Below are 21,143 nucleotides of genomic sequence, written 5' to 3'. Positions count from 1 at the left end.
GCTTGCTGCAAAACAGGAGTACTTGGTCAATGTGGTGGCACACATCTTCAATTCCAGCACTCAGGAAGCAGAGGCAGGTGGATCTCTGGGAGTCTGAGACCTCCTGGGCTACAAAGCAAGTCCAGGAAATCCAGAGCTACACAGAGAATCCCTGTCTTAATAAATCAATCAGTTAATCAATCAATCAATCAACCAATAAATAAATCCCCACAGCTCATGTATAAATCCAAGCACGGCAGCACACAGCTGTTACTGCAAACTAAAGAAGGCACAGGCAGCTGGGCATGCTGTGCATGCCTGTAATCCCAGCACTTGGGAGGCAGAAACAGGCAGATTTCTGAGTTCAAGGCCAGCCTGGTCTACAGAGTGAGTTCCAGGACAGCCAGGGCTACACAGAGAAACCCTGTCTCAAAAAAAAAAAAATCCAAGAAAAAAAAAAGAAAGAAAAGAAAGCACAGGCAGAGATAAGTGGACCCTAGGGGCTCACTTGTCATGGTCTAGCACAAAACAATGAGATCCAGGTTCTTAGGAGGAGTTTTTCCTCGACAACAACAACAACAACAACAACAACAATGAGAGTGGCAAAGAAAGCTCCCATGTGAATTTCTGGCGGCTATACATTCATACAGGATCAGGTCCACCTGTGAACATACACATGATATGCCACATTCATATAGGAGCACACAGAGAGAGAGAGAGACAGACAGACAGAGAAAGAAAGAGAGAGGAAGGGAGAGCTGTCTATTGATCAATAAACATAATGATTGACAGCGTATTCCAGAGTATAGTTAATTTCAGAAGAGTGAAATGCTTTGTTTCCTTGTAACAACCACCAAATTTATTTTACAGGAGCAATCAATTCTTTATCATTCCAACTGATTATTAAATCTTTCCCCCATGCCTGGCTTGTTTTAGGTATCTTTAGGGTTTGTTGATTGTTTACTTATTTTAAAAGACAAGCAGAAATAAGTTGTTACAGAAGACAATACTTATGTATATAAAAGGTGAGCCAAAATCTAAAGTTACTTGTGATCTGTATCTCCAAATCAGGTTGCTGCAAATCAGAATCTCCCCTTTCCTTACCAGTTACATGTATAAGGCACCTTTAGAGAATCACTGATATCATAGCATACAGTGCATGTTAGTTTTATTTCCCACATTGCACATGCTAGGGTCATTTGAAAATGTGGGACAGCAACAATTTAGACCTAAGAGGATCCTACAGGTTTCCTCTTGTTCCTCTTTCTTGAAGTAACAGTCAGTGGCACTGCCCCTCTACATTCCTTGTCCTCCCTTCAAAGATCACATTAAAATTTAGGACTTTCTAATCTATGGAATGATATCAAATCACCACCAGCTGCTCAGTGTACATTCTCAGTGTAGTGAGGGCAGCTGGTTCTTCTGAGACTCTCCCACCACAGACATCTCCACACCAGGCCAGGTGCACAGGTTGGTTAAGCTGTAAGTGCTTCTTTTTAGGTGTTTAACTTTCTCCTTAAAATTAGTAATGAAATATTTAAAAGAGGGGGGCTCATGGTGGAAAACAGGAAGCATGATAAATACTGCACATGTGCACACATAAACACACACATTCAGTCACCTAGCTGTTAAAGAGTTTATTTTGCTTAGAATCGGAGTCACATTGCATGGTTTAATTCTAGAACAAATAAACTTTTTTTCTTGTTTTTATTCTGCTGTTGTGATTCATCACATGACACTCATCTGAGCCAAAGATTACCCAAGCATTAAGCTAATTCCTTCTCTTGATATTTGTCCCAGCTAATTCCCATTAGTATCACACGACTCCCCGGAGAGTGGACCTCCCATGTCAGTGACTGAGCTAAATTTTATTTCCTAACCTTCATTTGCAAACTATCCAAATCTCACATTGTCCGGGTTCACACACAAATACACACACACACACACACACACACACACACAACAACAACAACAGCAACAACAACAACAACAACAACAATGATAATAAATTACCTTGCCCTTGCTTGGTTTCTGTCTGTAGCTTCATTAAATACTTTAGTGAATCTAATGTAAAACTCCAGCCTCCAAAACTCCTGCATAAATAACACTTCAGGTGTAAAACCAAAAAGAAAACATTTTCAGACTTCACACCTAACATTAAAATCTAAATAGTACCAGCAAGAGAGTTATAAAATTTTCATACCTGCTTCTGTCTGGATCTCAAAAAGAAGCCTGCAGTCTCTCCACAGGGTAGGCCAATGTCACCCCACTTCAGAGAAGGCAGAAGGTTGCTAGGACCAGGCACTGAGCTTGCACACCCACAGGGGCATTTGTGCACAGAGCACATGCTGAGTAATAGTGGGAAGTGGGGAGTGGCTGGCTGTGGGGTGAGTCCAGCCTCCCCTGTTTCCATGGGCTTCATATCTGACTCTAGAACATGGACTGTCTGAGTCTCTGCTGGTGTGTAACAAACTGTCCCCCAAACCCACAGCTCATGACCACCGTGGTGTCCCTTCTCAGTCTCAGGGTTGCCTAGGACTCAGTTGCATGGTTTGGCTGGTTGCATTTGAGGATGTTTGTGCAGCTTCCGACTATAGCAGGAGGTACCACCTTGCTCACAATTATTCCTTTGAAAGCCTAGACTCAGCTGGGACCTTGAGACAGTGGAGCCTTTCCTACAAATGATATCTCAGTGTGGTCTCTCCATCAGTCTGGCTCTTATTTTACATAACACTCTTGGGCTTAAAAGCACAAAACTGGAAACTTCAAGGCCACCTATGTCTTAATTCCAGAGTCACATTTCCTAGTGTCCTGGGGTGAACTGAGTCACAGCATACACGCATGTTCAGACATTGGGGTCATCCTTAGAGAACAGCCAACTTACTTTAAGAATGAAGTTCTTCCTTCCATTAAAACCCCAAATCCTCTCCACTCTTTTTCTAGTTCCTTATGTCATCTGTGTTTTGCCTAAACCTAAAAATATCACCTTCTTGTCTATCAACAGGAAGAATGTCCTGCATTGGCATCCACCCAAGGGTCTACATGGAGCTGAAGTCACATACACTGTACAATATTTCATGTAAGTTTCTTCATTTTCTTGTAGCTAGTTTATAAACAGAGATTCATATGCCTGTCAATTGTGCAAAGATAAACTTTCAATGGCATTAAATATACATTGGGGGGAAAAGTTTAGACATTTCCTGTTTTGTTGATTTTATAGTAAATCACAGAGTGTTTTGTGGAGGCAGAAACATTGAATGTCCAGGCAGGAGCATTTGGGCATAACTACAGACATTGAGACAACAGGACTGCAATATGGTTCAGCAGGTTAAGGCACTTGCCACCAATCCTAGAGACCTGAGTTCTAATCCTGGGACCCATGTTGGAAGGAAAGAATTGACTCCAGCAGGTTGTGTTCTTATATCCACACGTGCTCTGTAGTATGTGCATGTGTGCAAACACGAGTGCACAAGCACATACACGGATGAGTAACAAATGAGATGGCTAGAGAGAAGTTGGCTAAAGCAGTAGTCCTGGTACACAAGGCAATCCAGGGACTCTGAGATCTCTGAGCTTATGAGGATCACCATTCTTAGCCGAAACAGTGCAGAATTCTATGCAATGGTCCACTCCCATTACCATACCCTCAAATAGACACTTGTCACGACCTTCTTGATCCTTCACAGGCAAGACTGGCCTAGACCTTGCCTTTGGCTATGAAGGAGGTAAAAATAATACTGGTCGGTTCCCCATTGGAGTATTCCTGACCTCTGAAAGTCTCTCAGGGTGTTGTCCTTGATGAGGACCAGCAAGCTAAATGTAGGTGGAAAAAATCAGAGGCAACAACAAAAGGAAAAAACCCCTAGCTGGCTGACTAAGATGCAGGAAAGTCCTCACCTGCAATCTCTGCATAGTCCCCTAGTCTTCCCTACCAAGTTCCTCTTCCACACAGAAGATTGTCACAGGAGCAGCAGAGCAGTGACCTGCTTCAGACAAGGTCACATGCTTTTTGCTGTGCCTTTGATGCTCTCTTCTTTGGGTTTTACAGGTTTGTCCTGATTGGCCTCTCCTCACCACAGCACATGCAAGAAGCCCCTCACATCAGCAGATAGGTCTACATTTTCTCAGTCTTCTTCTCAATGACTCTTGGTTCTCTGGCTGATCACCCAAGGTACCTGACATCAGAGGAGAATGGAGACTTCAGACCCATAAGCCTGCCTGCCAAAGAAAGGAGGGAGGCTGATGCTGGCGTCAAGACCTTCTGGAAGTGAACCACTCCAGACTTGATGCTCCAGCTCAGGCTGCGAGCACATTCCTGCTCCTTCCACTAAAACTCAAAACACAGCTGCAGCAGAGGGACTGGCTCCTGTGGAGGGGACCTATCTACAGTTCCTCCCTCTGGGACCTGCTGCTTCTGGGACCTGCTCTTCACAGAGGACTATTCTTCCTTGACTTTGGGGACCACCTAGAGCTGATGATTATATCTCTCCCACTCTTTCTTGATTAGTATTCAACTGCCAACAAGAGGCTTAGGGTTTCTATTTAGGAGGTGCTATTTACATACATATATATATATATATATATATATATATATATATATATATATTAATTTATTGATATATTTATTTACATTTCAAATGATTTCCTCTTTTCTGGACCCTCACTCCCTGAAAGTCCCATCAGTCCCCTTCCCTCCCCCTGTTTTCCCACCCAACCCTTCGCACTTCCCTGTTCTGATTTTGCGCCATACTGCTTCACTGAGTCTTTTCAGAACAAGGGACCACTCCTCCGTTCTTCTTGTACCTCCTTTGAGGTGTGGATTATGTTTTGGGTTGGAAAGAACCCAGGTATCCCGCAACAGAAGAGTGGATGCAAAAAATTTGGTATATCCACACAATGGAGTACTATTCAGCCATTAGAAACAATGAACTCATGAAATACTTAGGCAAATGGATGGAGCTAGAGAACATCCTACTAAGTGAGGTAACCCAGACTCAAAAGGTGAATCATGGTATGCACTCACTAATAAGTGGACATTAACCTAGAAAACTGGAGTACCCAAAATATAATCCACACATCAAAGGAGGTACAAGAAGAACGGAGGAGTGCTATTTATATATTAAGATGTCTGAATTATTGTTCCCATGTTGGATGTAAAACTCCCTGTTTTTGCATCCCTTCACTGTCCACTCCAACCTTGGTTGTAAGTCAACTTCCCAAGGTGAGTAGAACTGTCTCAAGGCCAGAAGAGGGTCCAATCAGTGGCATCTTCGTTAGCACAGACTCTAGTCAACAAAGATTCCAGTCAGTGGGTTCTCCATCCACTAGGGACATCATTCGGTGGGAAGTCTAGTCACAGGCTGCTCCATTCAGGAAGGATTCAAGTGACTCCAATGAGCATAGGTGCTAGACAGCGGGGTTTCCGGTTTGTGGGGCCTCCAGTGAATAGTTCCTACATTCAATGAGGATAGCAGTTAGAGGGACTACAGTCAGCTTTGGTTCCAGCTAAAGGGGACCACAAACCCACAGGAACTGCATTCATCTGGTCCTCCAGTGGGTATATTCCTGAGGTCAGCAGGATCGCTAGTCACAGAAGACGCCAGTCACCTGTGATCCCAGTCAGTAGTCTTGACATTTCCAAGCATCTCTTTTGTGGAGAGGCATTAGAAGATTCTAGAGACAGAAGCTGTCATCCCTGACTGGGTCACACCTAATTGCTCTTCCTGGAATTCTTCATCTTTCTCTCCTCTGGGCTGTACAGTGGTGAGAGATAAGAGGGCACCACAGTGGATTGTCTCATATGTGCTTTTCAAAGAATTTTAATAAGTGTGATGTATTGCCAGAAATATATTTTTTAAAATGACTGCCAACAAGTTATGGAATAAAACTGCTTATTTGGTGGTAATAAACAACCAAAGTATGGTTTCATATAATATCAGTGACCTTTTTCTGAGATATTGCAAGCCTATAAATGGATTATTCATTGAGTCATGATGTTGGATTATTCATAATCTGATCACACAAGGCCTCAATGTTGAATGCTGCTACACTGATGACCAAGCTTTAGACATATCAAAGTGAGGACACTGACCATACAAATTGTCACACTCCATCTCTGGCCTACAAGCACTTGTTCATGTCACAGTGCAAAACATAGAGCATCTTTGCCAGAGAGCCCATGGTCTTAATATTTCAAGAATTACTTTAAATCTCTCCCTGTGGGCCCATCTGTGACTCAGTACAAACTCTTTGCTATGATTCTCTAATATAAGTTGTAGAATTTCATGATACTGGGGCCTGGAGAAAGCACTAAATTCCAAAAGCAAGGACCAGAGGATGGCAATGAAGAACTAGAACAAAGGAATAGCAGTGGAAGGCAGTGAGGCATTCAGTTATTTAGTGCTAAGTCCATCAGTGTCTGATGGTTTCTCTTGGAGTGACAAACTCATGATCAAAAGCAACTTGGGCTTTATTTCACATTACAGTTTTACACCCTCATCCATCCCTGAGGGAAGTTGGGCAGGAACTCAAACAGGGCAGTCCCAGAGGCAGGACATGCATGCTCTCAATGGCTTTCTCAACACGCTTTCTTACACTAAGACTGCTTGGCGAGGGATAGCCTGGCCCATAACAATCTGGGCCCATCCACATCAATCATCAATCCAAAGGATGCATCACAGGTTTATCCACAGGCCAATCTTGTGGGAGCATTTTCTCAGTCAAGATTCTCTCTCCTCAAAAATAGATCTTGCTGGTGACAAACAGACCTAAAGCTAGCCAGATTATCCAGAGCACCTGATGGCTAACACTTTTAGGTAAAAGCCTGCCAGAATCCTGATTTTCAGGATATCACTGACCAAGGTGATACAGATTTTTTTCCTTCCAATATCAACTACTAAGGTTAAATCTCTGATCACACACTTTATATCACAGAAAAAATATGTGTTGTGCATGTTAATAAATACATATCATAGACTATAGATACAAATGAATTATACACATATCTATCATCTACATTTACATACACACCTATGTAAATAGAGAGTTTAGAATACCTTCAAGGGATTAAAGAGCCAAGGAGTTGGAAACTCAAGCTGAGACGCTCATGGGATAAAATACAACCACAGCTTCGATAAATTACCACTAAGCGAATATTGTTCTAGCCAGTTTCCAGTGACTGCCCACCTTTGACTTCAGTACCAAATCTTGAGTGGACTATACTCAGATTTTAGAGAATAAGACTGGAAGTGGGAGGTAGAGGGCAGGTGGAAATAAGAGGTATTCAATAGTTTGTCATCAGAAAAAAAAAATAATGATAGATAAAGCAGCCAAAGAGAAAAAATGAGATACTTCTTGAATCCTCTGTCTGTGAAAACTATAGAAAGTTATAATTAATAATTAGAAAGAAAGGGGGAAAGGATGCGAGATTGAGGAAAATACAGCATGTAATTATAAAAAAAAAAAAAAAACAGGTGCCTGTCTTTTCCCTGGACCCGAGGCCAGTGCTCTGGACCTTGTGGCTTAGATCTGAGATCGGCAACCCCAGCCCCACTTCCAGCTTGCCCAGGAGCTGCTGTGTTCTACTGGTTCATTCTGGCCTCTCTTGTTCCTTCTGGCTTAGTTTCACCAAGCTGCCATCGGTGGCCAGTTTCTCTCTCTCTGCCCACTTTGGCTCCCCGGATGAAAAACACTCAGACAGCATTATTACTTTAGAACTTGCCAGATAGCACAATCCCTGGGCACAGAATCTCCTGTCCCCGACTTATCAGCTAGCCAGTGTCAGATTACCAACCTCCTTGGCTATCCACCATTGGCAGAGGCCACTGGTTCTGACTTCTCAGAGATTTTACATGATAGTTTCTTCCTTCTCCTTCCCAAGCCTGGCTGAAAAATCCCCTTCTCTTTTCCAGCATCTATTTTTCCTCCTGGGACCTGGAATCCCCACCTGTCCCTTCCACCCAGCAATTGGCTCCCAGTCTCCTTTATTGACCAAATGAAGAACCAATTAGGGCGCCAGGCTTTAGTATTGGCACCTCCTCCTACAGGAAAGCACATAGGATAAAGGGGTGGGAGGTGAGAATGTTTTGAGCATACTGTATGGAGAAACATAAACAACAGCCATCTAACCTTACTGCGCATTGTATAAGTAACACCAAAACCATCAAAAGACATGTATGCAAGAGGGGAAGTGAAGTATTGGGAAATGTGAAACTTTAAGATAAAATACAGTTTAAAGGTGAAACTCTCAGATCCCTCTGGCTCTAACTATCTCATAGTGGTGCTCTTCCACCAGTCTCTATTTTAATCATACAGCAATTTTCTTGTCTCACATCTCTATGAGACATGTAGTTATTGTCCCTCTATATCACAGAGAAAGAAGACATAGGTTGAAGAAAGCTGAATGATTTTTCCTAGATAACACAGAGAGCCACTGGTCAAACATGGCCTCAAGCAAAGAAATTTGTAGAGTCGGGAGAACTAGCTCTCATTTTTACTATGCATATTCTAAAGTTATTAGAGAACATTTGAAACTTATAGAAAATACCTATATTTTAAGATTTAGCTTATCAACAGGAGCCTTCCAGTTTCTGTCTGTGGTTTGAGACCATCATCTGCCAAAGGGTTCCATTCCCAAATAGTACCAGGAGAGAGCAATCCTCCCAGGACTGCAGGCAGGCCTGTGAGTGCAGGTAGTACCGCCCCCACTGGCCAGAGGAAGCCACCCAGAACCTTCAGGACAAGGGAACCAAGGGACTGCCTGGGGACAGGCGGTTTCCTATTTCTGTCTGCTCCCAGAGATGATCCTGGACCACAGAGCTACATACACAAATTCCACCAGGAGTGAACTGGTCTCCCAGGAGTGCCTACATACCTGTGAGCACAGGTAAGACCACCACTTCTCTTCAAATTCCTGGCCCAAGATAGACTGGCTCAGAGCCATCAGGACACAGGAACCAAGGATCATCTGGGGACAGGATCCTTCTGGCTACTGTCTGCATCACAGAGTTGACCTTGTAACACAGCTCTCCATACCTAAATTCCTCTTGGAGAGAACAGATCTTCCAGGAGTATTGACATACAGGCTTGCAGGACAGATAAGACACAGAGACAGCAAGGCCAGCTAACACCGGAGATAACCAGATAGCAAAAGGCTAGTGCAAGAACATTAGCAACCGAAACCAAGGCTACTTGACATCACCACAACTCAGTTCTTCCCCCACAGAGAGTCCTGGATACACCCAACACACTATAAAAGAAAGACTTTGATTTAAAAGTAGATCTCATGATGATGATAGAAGACTTTAAGAAGGACAAAAATAACTACCTCAAAGAAATACAAGAGAACACAGGTAAATAAATAGAAAACCTTAAAGAAGAAACACAAAAATCCCTTAAAAAATTTCAGGAAAAAAACAACAGAACAGGTGAAGACATTGAACAAAACCATCTAGGATCTAAACATGGAAATAGAAGAAATAAAGAAAACACAAAGAGAGACAACCCTAGACAGAGAAAACCTTGGAAAGAGATCAGGAGCCATAGATGCAAGCAAGCATCAACAACAGAATACAAGAGATAGAAGAAAGAATCTCAGGTAAAGAAGATATCAGAAAAAAACATTAACACAAAAGTCAAAGAAAATGCAAGAGGCAAAACACTCCTAACCCAAAACATCCAGAAAATCCAAACACAATGAGAAGACAAAACCTAAGGATACTAGGTATAGAAGAGAGAGAACATTCCCAACTTAAAGGGCAAGGAAATATCTTCAACAAAATTATAAAAGAAAACTTTCCAACCTAAAGATAGAGATGGCCATGAACATACAAGAAGCCTACAGATCTCCAAATGTGGGCCAGAAAAGAATGTCCTCCAGTTACATAATAATCAAAACACCAAATGTACTAAACAAAGAAAGAATATTAAAAGCAGTAAGAGAAAAAGTCAAGTAACATATAAAGGCAGGCCTATCAGAATTATACCAGACTTCTCACCAGAGACTATGAAAGCTACAAGATCATGGGCAAATGTCATACAAACCCTAAGGGAATGCAAATGCCTAGCCACGCTACTACACCCAGCAAAACTTTCAATTACCATAGATGGAGAAACCAAGATATTCCATGAAAAAAAAAAACGATTTTTACATAATATCTTTCCACAAATCCAACCCCACAATGGATAATAGATAGAAAATGCCAAACAAGGAGGGAAAGGACACCATAGCATAGGCAAAAAAGTAATCTCCTTTCAACAAACCCAAAAGAAGATAACCACTCAAACATAAAAATAACATCAAAATAACAGGAAGCAAAAATCACTATTCCTTAATATCTCTTAATATCAATGGACTCAATTCCTCAATAAAAAGACATAGACTAACAGAGTGGGTAAGTAAACAAGACCCAGAATTTGGCTGCATACAGGAAATGTTCCTTGGTGTCAAAGACAAACACTACCTCAGAGTAAAGGGCTGGAAAACAATGTCCAAGCAAATGGTCCCAGGAAAGCTGGAGTAGCCATTCTAATATCAGATGAAATTGACTTTCAACCAAAGGTCATCATAAAAGTTAAGGAAGGAAACTTCATACTCATCAGAGGAAAAATCTACCAAGAAGCACTCTCAGTTCTGAACATCTATGTTTTGAATGCAAGGGAACCCACATTCATAAAAGAAACTTTACTAAACTTCACAGCACACATTACACCTCACACAATATTTGTTGGCGACTTCAACACCCCACTCTCCAGAGTTGTTTCACTTTGTGATTTTTTTTTATTGTTTCTACCTCTATTTTTAGATCCTGGATTGTTTTGTTCAATTACTTCACCTGTTCCGGTTGTGCTTTCCTGTAATTCTTTAAGGGCTTCTACCTGTTTACCTGTGTTCTCCTGTATTTCTTTAAGGGAGTTATGTATGTCCTTCTTGAAACCCTCTATCAGGATCATGAGCTGTCATTTTTAAATCCAAATCTTGCTTTTCCAATGTGTTGGGGTATCCAGAATTTGATGTTGTGGGAGACTTGGATTCAGACAGTGCCATGTTGCCTTTCTTTCTGTAGGTAACGCTCCTATGTTTGCCTTTTACCATCTGGTTATCTCTGGTTTTAGTTGGTCCTGCTGTGTCTGGCTGGTGCTTCTCCTTCCTGTGTGCCTGCAACCCTGTCTCAGCACCCCTGGGAGAGTCTCTCTCCCCTGGCTCAGAGTGCTCTGGCACTGCCCAGCTCCTGGGTGCAGATGGCAGACCCTCTCCCACCTACTTTGACACTCTGGAGTTCTCTGCACTCTTGGCTGTACCAGCCTGCTCAGTTGCTGGAGAGATCTCAGCACCCCATTCTCATCAATGGAAAAATCAGGGAAAAACAAAATAAACAGAGACACTGTGAAACTAACAGAAGCTATGGACCAAATGGATTTAACAGGTATTTATAAAACATTTCACGTTAAATCAAAAGAAAATACATTCTCCTCTCCATCTTATGGTACCTTCTCCAATACTGACTGTATAACTATCACAAAACTAGACCTCAAAAATATAAGAAGATTTAAATAATCCCATGCCTCCTATTGAATCTATATGGTCTGAATTAAGCAATTAAAACTGGACTTAAATAGCAACAAAATAACAGAGATCCCCAATTTTAAAAAAAAAAAAAGCTGAACAACACTCTACTCAATGATTACTTAATCAAGGATGAAAAAAGAAATTAAAGACTTTTCAGAATTTAAAGAAAATAAAGGTACAACATACTCAAACTTATGGGATAAGTTTGGTATCAGTGCTAAGAGGAAAACTCATAGCTCTGAGCGCCTCCAGAAAGAAACTGGGGAGAGCATACACTAGCAATTTAATAGCACATCTGAAAGCTCTAGAACAAAGGCCAGCAAATACACCCAAGAGCAGTACATGGCAGAAAATAAACTCAGGTCCGAAACCAACCAATTAGAAAAAAAAAAAAAAAAAAGAACTATACAATCAACAAAACCAGGAGTTGGTTCTTTGAAAACATCAACAAGATAGATAAACCCTTAGCCAGACTATCCAGAGGGCACAGAGTCAGTATCCACATTAACAAATCAGAAGCGAAAAGGGAGATATTACAAGAGAAACTGAGGAAATTCGAAAAATTGTCATATTCTAATACAAAAGCCTACACAACTGGAAAATCTGGAGGAAACACAAATTTCTTGGGAGATATCAAACACCAAAATTAATTTAGGATCATGTAAACCATCTAAAAAGACCCATTATCCCTAAAGAAATAGAAGCAGTCATTGAAATCTCCAAACCATAAAAAGCCCAGGAACAGAAGGTTTTAGTGTAGAAGTCTATCAGACCTATGAAGAAAACCTAATAACAATACTCTTGAAACTACCGTGCAAAATAGAAACAGAAGGAACACTACTCAACTTGTTCTATGAAGCCACAATTGCGCTGATACCAAAACCACACAAAGATCCAACAAAGAAAGAGAACTTCAGATGAGTTTCCCCTATGAAAACCCATGCAAAAATACTCAATACAATTGGTGCCAAACTAATCCAAGAATGCGTCAAAAAGATCATTAAACACTCTGGAGTAAGCTTCTTCCCAGGGAGAGAGGGATGGTTCAATACATGGAAATCCATCAATGTAATCCACTACATAAATAAACTGAAATGAAAAAACCACGAGGTCATTTCATTCGATACTGAAAACACATTTGACAAAATTCAGCATCCCTTTATGTTAAAAGTCTTGGAAAAAAGAGGAATTCAAGGTCCATAACTAAGCATAATAAAAGCAATATAGAGCAAACAAGCAGCCAACATCAAAGTAAATGGACAGAAACTTGAAGCAATCCCACTAAAATCAGGGATTAGACAAGGCTGCCCTCTCTCTCCCTGTCTATTCAATATAGTACTTGAAGTTCTAGTCAGAGCAATTAGACAACCAAAGGAGTTCAAGGGAATACAAATTGGAACAGAAGAAATCAAGCTATCACTATTTGCTGATGAAATGCTAGGATACTTAAGTAAGCCCAAAAACTTCACCAGAGAACTCCTACAGCTGATAAACAACTTCAGCAAAGTAGCTGGATATAAAATTAACTAAATCAAATCAGTAGCCTTCCTGTACTCAAAGGATAAACAGGCTGAGAACGAAATTAGGTAAATGACACCATTCAAGGTAGTCACAAACTATATAAAATATCTTGGAGTGATTCTAACCAAACAAGCGAAAGATCTCTATAACAAGAACTTTAAGTCTCAGAAGAATTAAATCGAAGAAGCCCTCAGAAGATGGAAAAATCTCCCATGCTTGTGATTTGGCCAGATTAATATAATAAAAATGGCCATCTTGCCAAAAGCAATCAAGTGACCCAGAAAGAAAGAGACCTTTCACTCCAAGATGCCCGCAGCCTAGGGCCTGGGCCAAATGGAAGAAGAGAATTGGCGCATGCCTCTGGACCCTGTGCTGCTGCATGTCACCTGACACAACTAGTCAGAGGAAGGTGTGACCCCAAAAGACAGAGGGCACCCCAAGATGACAAGAAGTACAAGGTATGGTTCAGGTACATTTTTATAATTTGCTTTATCTATTTTTACTAATGTTTTGCATGTGGACAGTTCATGATTAGGTTCTTGAAGTACAGTGACTTATATCTAGTGCTATCTAGATAGTGTGGGATGTGGACGCTCATACAATTAAACACAAGTACAATACGTTCTTATTCCAGAAGTGTAGAACCAGAAAACCATCAAATCAAATAAAATCAAATTTCGTTAAATAGGACAATATATTCCTCCTTGGCATCTAAGGTCATGTAGGCCCCACAGGTATCTCTTGAAAAGTGTTATTTAACTGTGAGGAATCACCTTTTCTTTGTACAGGGAGGCCATAGAGGGTCCACCTAGTGCACTCAAACCACAGTCCACTCTACAAAGAGGAATGTCTGTCTTTACAGGACCCTTCTTAGATCTTTCCTGTATGTTTAAAGTAAAGACATGGCTAAGCATGGCCTTAGAATTATCCTCACATAGAATGAGCATGGTTGTAGAAGGAAGCTTAGATGCTCTCATGTTCAAGTAACCCCCAAGGACCATATCTTCTCCTGGCCTTACCAACTCAAGATAAATAAGTATAGCTAATGTTGTCCACCTGTATGGTCTCAAACAAAAAATAAAATAATTGGCATATTTCTTGAACAGTTTAACGTACCGTACTCCCTAGACATTAGGTTTAAGACCATATGAGATGTTGTTCAGACAACCATTTCTCATTAGTCATTTTCTTCTTGATAAGAAAAATCCTGCCCAGACATAGAATGTCACATCCTTGATACAACTCAGCACTGCATTATCGACCTGTAACCAAGAGAGATAATCCCCCTAGTTTTAACTGTCATTTGAGTCTTAGGTTAAATTGATTTTCTTTCTCTCTCTTTAGAAGTCATGTGAAAAAGACCTCAGTGTGTGTCTGGTCAGCCCAAGAGCTACCAAAGTGTCTGAAAGAAGATCCTGGGTTCATCACTCTCCAGACCAGCCTTGCTTCAGGTGCTACTACACGCAACATTTCAGAAAACAGTCACCTATTTAGTTTTTTATGCAGTGGCCTCTAGTATTCTCTCTCTCCCTTCTGCCCTTCTACTTCTACCGATGGCCCTTTAAATGGAGCCTCAGATATATACTGCCTGTCAAAATAGGAGCAGTTCCAGAACTCCTCATGGGAGTCCCCACTCTCTTGGAATGACAATTCCCTGGTTTATGCCCCCTCACAGAATGAAGCATCTGGGGGGGTCATCACCCACTTTCCTGACAACACTTAGTGTCAATCTCTGAGATGGGGCATGGAGGCAATTTAGATGGACATAGGTAGACTAGAAAAGTGAGAGCAGGCTTCCTTATATAAGCCTTCTTATTCCCAGAAGACATTATGAGACTCATTGTGGGAGCTAAAACCATAAGGGAAGGGAGGACACAGGGGCCCTATAAAATACCTAAAGCAGAACCCTCTCAAAAGAATTCTAGACTTAGGTATCAACAATCCTATAGGAATACAGGTGCTACTTTTACTGTCTCCATGGATTCTGTCCTTCCTAGCATTCAATTCTTTCTTCATGCAAGGAAATACCTCAGGCATCTCCTAATTATATAACTCATTAATCTCATTATAGAACTCATATATGTGACCTCCATGATGTGGATTGGGTTTGAAGGGCTGTGACGTTTATTAACTTTGTCAAAAAATTACAATGCTAGCCTGGCTCAACCACTCAATATTTTAACAACTAGTTGTATGTAAGTAAAGGCTCAATAGAGGCCCCAACAAAGGGAAATCGGTGGGTGTGGTGGAGGGGTGGGAGTGTGTTGGGTAGAGTGGCACATATATGGATGCAGGGGATTGGAGGAGGGTTTGGGAATATTTGGGGAGGGACACTTTTGGGAGGAGAGAAATTGGGAAATGTTTTACTGTTGGCAATGTAAATGAAGAAGATACTCAATAATAATAAAAAAAAAATCCAAAAAAAAAAAAAAGTAAGGCCATGTAGCCTTCCAGTCTGGGCTAGTTTACCTTGGATACAAACTCTGCAGCCAGTCCCATAACAAATATCCAGAGGACGCGACACTTTCAGGTTCTCTAACACATCTAGGATCATAGGATCAGAGGTGAGGAGAACCTAACATCTGTCTCAACACCACCAGGCTTAAATGAGACCATCAGAATCCAGGGACATAGGAACCTTCCAATCTTGGCTGGATTATATACTCAGGTCATCAGGATTGGTGACCCTCACTTCTACCTGCTGACCATTTTACTGGTCCCACCCTTTTTCAACTCTATGTGAGTCTGGGCATGGTGGTAGATACCTACAGTGCTAGCACTTAGGAGGCAGAGGCAGGGGAATCTCTGCAAATGAGGCTAGCCTGGTCTACACAGTGAGTTACAGGTCAACCAGTCTGAGAACCTGATGCCCATAAAATTCTCTATGCTTTTCATGGGGAATCTGTTATGCAGACAGAATATGGGTGAGGAGAGGTCTCGGGGCTTGAAGAAGATCCTGACAGGGATGCAGTGGGTGGGGGACAGGGTGGGGTGGGGGGCTAGGGGGAATGCGTGTGGGGGTTGAATCCTTATACATGGCTGGTGAAGATGCAAATTAGTTCTCATTGTCCCTGCATGAAGACAGGGTCTAAACCTAGAGGTGAGGCAGAGGCAGGGTAACCTTGAATATCAGATATGCCTGTCTAAATATTCCAAGTTCTGGGATTACAAGTGTGTGCCACCGTGATCTAATTTTCTTGTTTGTGTTTCACGTTTTTTTCCTTGTTGTAGAGTTGGGGGTGGGTGGGTCTCACTCTGTAGCCCAGGCTGGCCTCAAACCCAACTTCTTTAGTCTCCTATGTGCTGGAATCAGTCACAAACCAACCATCCTTTCTGTGTTGGGTTTAATCAGTCTCGCTACATGGTGCTGACCAGTCTCAGATCTCCAACAATCTCCTGCCTCAGTTTCCTTAAGTCCTGGGGTTACTGTACCCAACTTTTCTGTACATCAGAAACTGTGGCATTCGAAGCTCTCTTGGTACAGGATGAACGGGACCCCCTTCCCCTTCCTCTCCATCTCTGTTCTCCACAGACCGTTCTGCTTTGAGCTCTCACTGTGGCCCACATGGCCTTGCATTTTTAATTCTCCTTTAGATTTCCAAGATGCCAGGGTGGCCAGCCTGCACAGGTGAGGTCGGACAGCTGTTGGTTATTGTCCTTACAACGCACTCAGATCTCACCATGAGGAGTAAAGAAAAAGGGACTCTCCTTTTTTAGAGATACAAGTTCTACAAAAAATTAAGGAGAAAAATAAACCTTCCTGTTAAACTCTGGCATTCTACCTGGGTGGGGTGAACATGGCACTTTGTAATACACACACGCACGTGCACGCACACTCACACACACACACATCCTCCCTCAGTGAAAAAGGCCTCAGTTGCTGAGCTCACCTCTCTGTGGTTCCTTTGGACAGCTGTGAAGCGACTCCTCGTGGGCTCTCTGCAGACTCTCCGTTTCCTGGAGAGTTCATCTTGGCAGTGCAGACACCTCTGCATACACAAGGGGAGCAAACCTTTACTAACATGTCGCCATCAAACCATCCTCTAGGAACAGAACCTGGATCTCTCACCTGATGGTACAACTCACCGCCTGTGGGACCCTGGGCAAGGGAAACCCTAATCCTTCCTGGATAACAGGACCTGCCTGACAGGCTACTAAATGTGTTAACACAAGCAAAGTTTTCACTGAAGGGCAGAAATAACTGTTACTATTGCTTTTGTTTGTACTAAGTTAGTTCTGGACATAAATACTGAAATCAAACCAACTGATGAAGTGGCTGACTGACTTGACTGGCTGACATGGAACACTTTTACTGAAGGATTCAAAGCAAATCACCATAGAAGAGGAAGCGACGCTTCACAAACTCAGTTGAATTCAGTCACACTTAGAAGGATGTGACCGCACAAATGGAGGCCCACAGTGTGTGTCACTCGCTTTACCACCTAATTTGCGACTCAGCATTAGGAGTCCAGCTTAAGGCAACCCTATTGACATCTGACTCAAACCTAGGGTGGGCTATCTTAAAATGTCAGATAATCCTTGACTGCCTGTGTTGGCAGTAATGGTCTTGGAAACACCATGTTATGCAGTGGGGCTGGGGGAGCTGGCGCTCTGGGACGGCTGGAGATTCAATTCTTAGCAAAACAAAGCAAAGCAGATCTTTGGTGACAAGTTTAACACAGGAATGCTCTCTGGACAGAGCAACTAGTGCATAAGTGACCAAGCACGAGATTGCCACTGTCCAAGACCCTCACACAGAAATGAAACTGATCCTAGATGGGACTACAGAAACGAAGGCTGACTGCATTTTTATTTAAGCTACTTTTGTTTTAAGATTTCCAAGAAACAGTAACTTGCCCAAAGACCACAGTTACAAGTTCAATAACAAGTTATGATGAAATCAGCATGTTTTAAAGTGTACCTCTCTCTTGAAGTCAGGATTAAGAGAGATGATGTTTAAATCTTTTATTCTAAGACTTGTCATAAATACACGTAATGGACATGTAAATTTCATCTGGGGGGTAGTAATGCACGCCCAGTAACACTAGCAATTGGGAGTCTGAGGAAGGAAGACAAGGAGTTCGAGATTTTCTTCAGGTGCACTGAGAATCCAGATCTAGCCTGTACAGAAACTACAGAATGAGACAGTTTAAACTAGTTTAAACAAAATCCCCAAACAGACAAAATCCTATCAAGTTGTGTACATTTAAAGTCACCCATTAGACCAGGGGCTCTCGGCCTTCCTAACGCTGAAACCCTTTCATACAGTTCCTCATGCTGTGGCCATCCATCTCAACCAAAAATATTTTTGCTGCTTCATAACTGTAATTTTGCTACTGTTATGAATCATGATGTAAATATCAGCTATATGACCCCCTAAGGGAGTGTGACCCTCAGGCTGCAAACCATTGCCTTAGGGGCTGGAGAGATGGCTCAGCCCTTACAATCAGCCACACCAGGCAGTTTGCAGCCAGATGGAACTAACTCCAGGAGATCTGACATCCTCTCCTGGCCTCTGTGGGCACACACATACACATGAGCGCTGACAGAAGAAGTACCTGTCTCTCCAGCGAGAACTCCTTTGGCTACGTCACCATTTCTTTGCTCAGTGGTTTTCTAAAAAGAGAAAGAAACCAATATAAGAATTTTAAAGGAACGTTCCTAGTGGTAGAGTGCTCATTGGAGTACCTGTGAGGGACAAGGTTTGATCACTAAGCAGGGAGGTGACTGGAAAGGAAATAAAGTCAGAGCCAGCAGGGCCCAGGCCTGCAGTCCCCAGCCCTTGGGAAATAGGCAGGCATTATATGATCAAGGTCAAGGTCAGTGAGGCCAGCCTGAGGGCCCTGCCTCCCACAACAGAAGAGTGCTAGAAAGGCCATGCCAGCACCTTATTGGCTGCCTCCATCCTCCTGGTTCTTCTCATAATCTCTTCAAGTCGCTGCAAAAAAGCACACAGAAGGCCGATGAGATACACAAAGCACCCCAGCCTGGCACATGCCAGCGATAAACAAAACAGTAGCAGATTATTAAAACCTGGAGAAAGTATAATTCACTGTTCTTCGTCCTAATTGGAGTTATTAATAGAGGTTGGAACCATTTTAACTGCTGTGGTAGGACAACTTGCTTTGGGGAAGGAGGAAATTCTGGCGGCTTTCTTGGAATTAATACTGAGGGCCATTTCTTGAGCAAGGGTAGGACATTTTGTTCCTGACCTTTTGTTCTCAGCTTCAGGCAACTGGAGACCCAGGAAGGAGGCAGAACCATTGGTTGCCGTTCCAACCCTGGCCCAGGCCCTACCTTCTTCCACTCCAGGCGCTCCTGCTCTTCTTTCTGGAAATGCTTCTCCCTTTCCTGCCGAGCCCTCTCTGCCTCCTCCAGGACTATGGCTTCCTCTTCTTTCTGGAAACAGATAACTACCACTGCTGATGCCCAGTCTGGCAACCCTGCTCCCCACACCTTACTCAGCAACTGCCCACCTTTGCAAACCCCTCTTCTGCTTAGCAGCCCTGACCATCTGGGAGCGAACCCCTGTGGAGCAGCTGCCAGCTTGGGCTCTGCACCCAGCTCCTGTGCAAAGGGCTCCTGGCTGGGGCAGCCCACACCCACTCTGCACCCCATTCATCTGGGCACAGCCCCAGCTGGGCTGGGGCAGGGCGCACACCTGCTTCTGCAGGCGCTCCACCTCCTCCCTCTCCAACTGCTCCTGCTCCTCCTCCGCTAGCCACAGCACCATCTCCACCTTCTCTCGCACCTGATCTGCTTCCAGCCTGCGGGCTTCTTCTTCCCAGCGACTTCCCTCCTCAGCCACCCTTCGGGACAACTCCTCTATCTTTTGTCTGGGAAAAAGACATGAAGGAAGGAGCTTCTTTGAAGAGAGGCCAGGTCTGGCAAGGGCAACAGGTCAAAGCCCCGGAGAAAGCCACAGTCTACCATGGCTATGGAACCTTTGCTGCTCTGCGCCCCAACCCCCTATGGCTTCATTTTTGTCAGAAGCAGCGATAAACCAATGATATTTGGGTGGTGACTTGCTTTTCCAGAGAGTCTACAGTTCATTTTTAATGGGGGAGAATTGAATATCTGAACATAGATTATTTTTAGCAATTACCATGAATGTTAAGTAATTAAACCTGAATAAGAAATCTAACACAAAATACCATATGTAGGGAATTTTGCCTGTATATCCCCATATTCAGGCTCTACATGTATGCTTGGTGCCTGCAGAGTCCAGCTCAGGGCCTCTGGAGGAACACTCAGTGCTCTTAACTGCTAAGGCATCTCTCCAGAACCAAAACAACCTTTGAAAATAAGATTAATAATGTCTGTATCAGGTCAGGAGGAAGTCGGGCCATATAAGCTCCTTGTGGACTGAAGGGTGTGCACGGCCAAGAGGGTGGCCCCCAGCAGGCATGAGGGTCCCCAGATCTGTCAGGAACAACTGCTAACACTAGCCTTACCAGGCCCAGGTTCAGCACATCATCACAGTTAGTGTTAACTACCAACTGGACAACTGGACAGTCCGGGACCTGAGATGGGAGTGTGGCAGTTGAGGGACTGAGGGACTGTCTCGATCAGACTGGAATGTGGGCCTGTCTGTGAGGGACCGTCTTGGCTGTTAACTGTGTAACAGAGCCCAGGCAGCTGCAGGCAGTGCTTGCTGTTTATGAAGGCTAGCAATGCATGAGCCAGTGAGTGAGCCTGCGAGGCGCGAACATTCCTCAGTGGGTGCAGCTTGGGGGCGGGGGCTTCTTGAGTTGCTACCCTGGCTTTCCTCACAGACAGACTCGTGCTAAGCATAAGCCAAAAGAGCTGATTCCTCCTCTACATTGCTTTAGGTCAGAGTGTTATAACAGGCTGTAACCAGAACACTGTCTGTCTGTCCGTCTGTCTGTCCATGCCCATGGCTGTGGTGTTTTAAGCAGTGGCCCCCAGAGGCCAATCCTGAGCCGCCCTTTGTCCTTGTCTTCTGGCCCAGGCTCTCTTCCAAGTCCATGTCTCCCCTGCCCGGTACTCCCCAGCCCGCATCCTCCCTGCCGCCCGGATCAGGCAAAGCTCCTTCAGCTCAGGCCCACTCCTCGGC

General features: G+C 43.2%; 1 protein-coding gene across 1 annotated transcript in view; it reads right to left on the bottom strand.

The window, feature by feature from the left end:
* Nucleotides 1–21,143, bottom strand: part of LOC127673525 (ensconsin-like) — a 467,459-nt gene that overhangs the window by 439,005 nt on the left and 7,311 nt on the right. The window contains 4 exon segments of the mRNA XM_052169197.1: nucleotides 18,625–18,682; nucleotides 18,954–19,004; nucleotides 19,364–19,465; nucleotides 19,728–19,902. Of these exon segments, the coding sequence (XP_052025157.1) occupies nucleotides 18,625–18,682; nucleotides 18,954–19,004; nucleotides 19,364–19,465; nucleotides 19,728–19,902 (386 nt within the window).

Source organism: Apodemus sylvaticus, chromosome 23, assembly GCF_947179515.1.
Source record: "Apodemus sylvaticus chromosome 23, mApoSyl1.1, whole genome shotgun sequence".
In the NCBI taxonomy this organism is placed as follows: Eukaryota; Metazoa; Chordata; class Mammalia; order Rodentia; family Muridae; genus Apodemus; species Apodemus sylvaticus.
The sequence above is the reverse complement of the archived record's forward strand: the minus strand, read 5'-3'. Positions and strand labels throughout refer to the sequence as shown.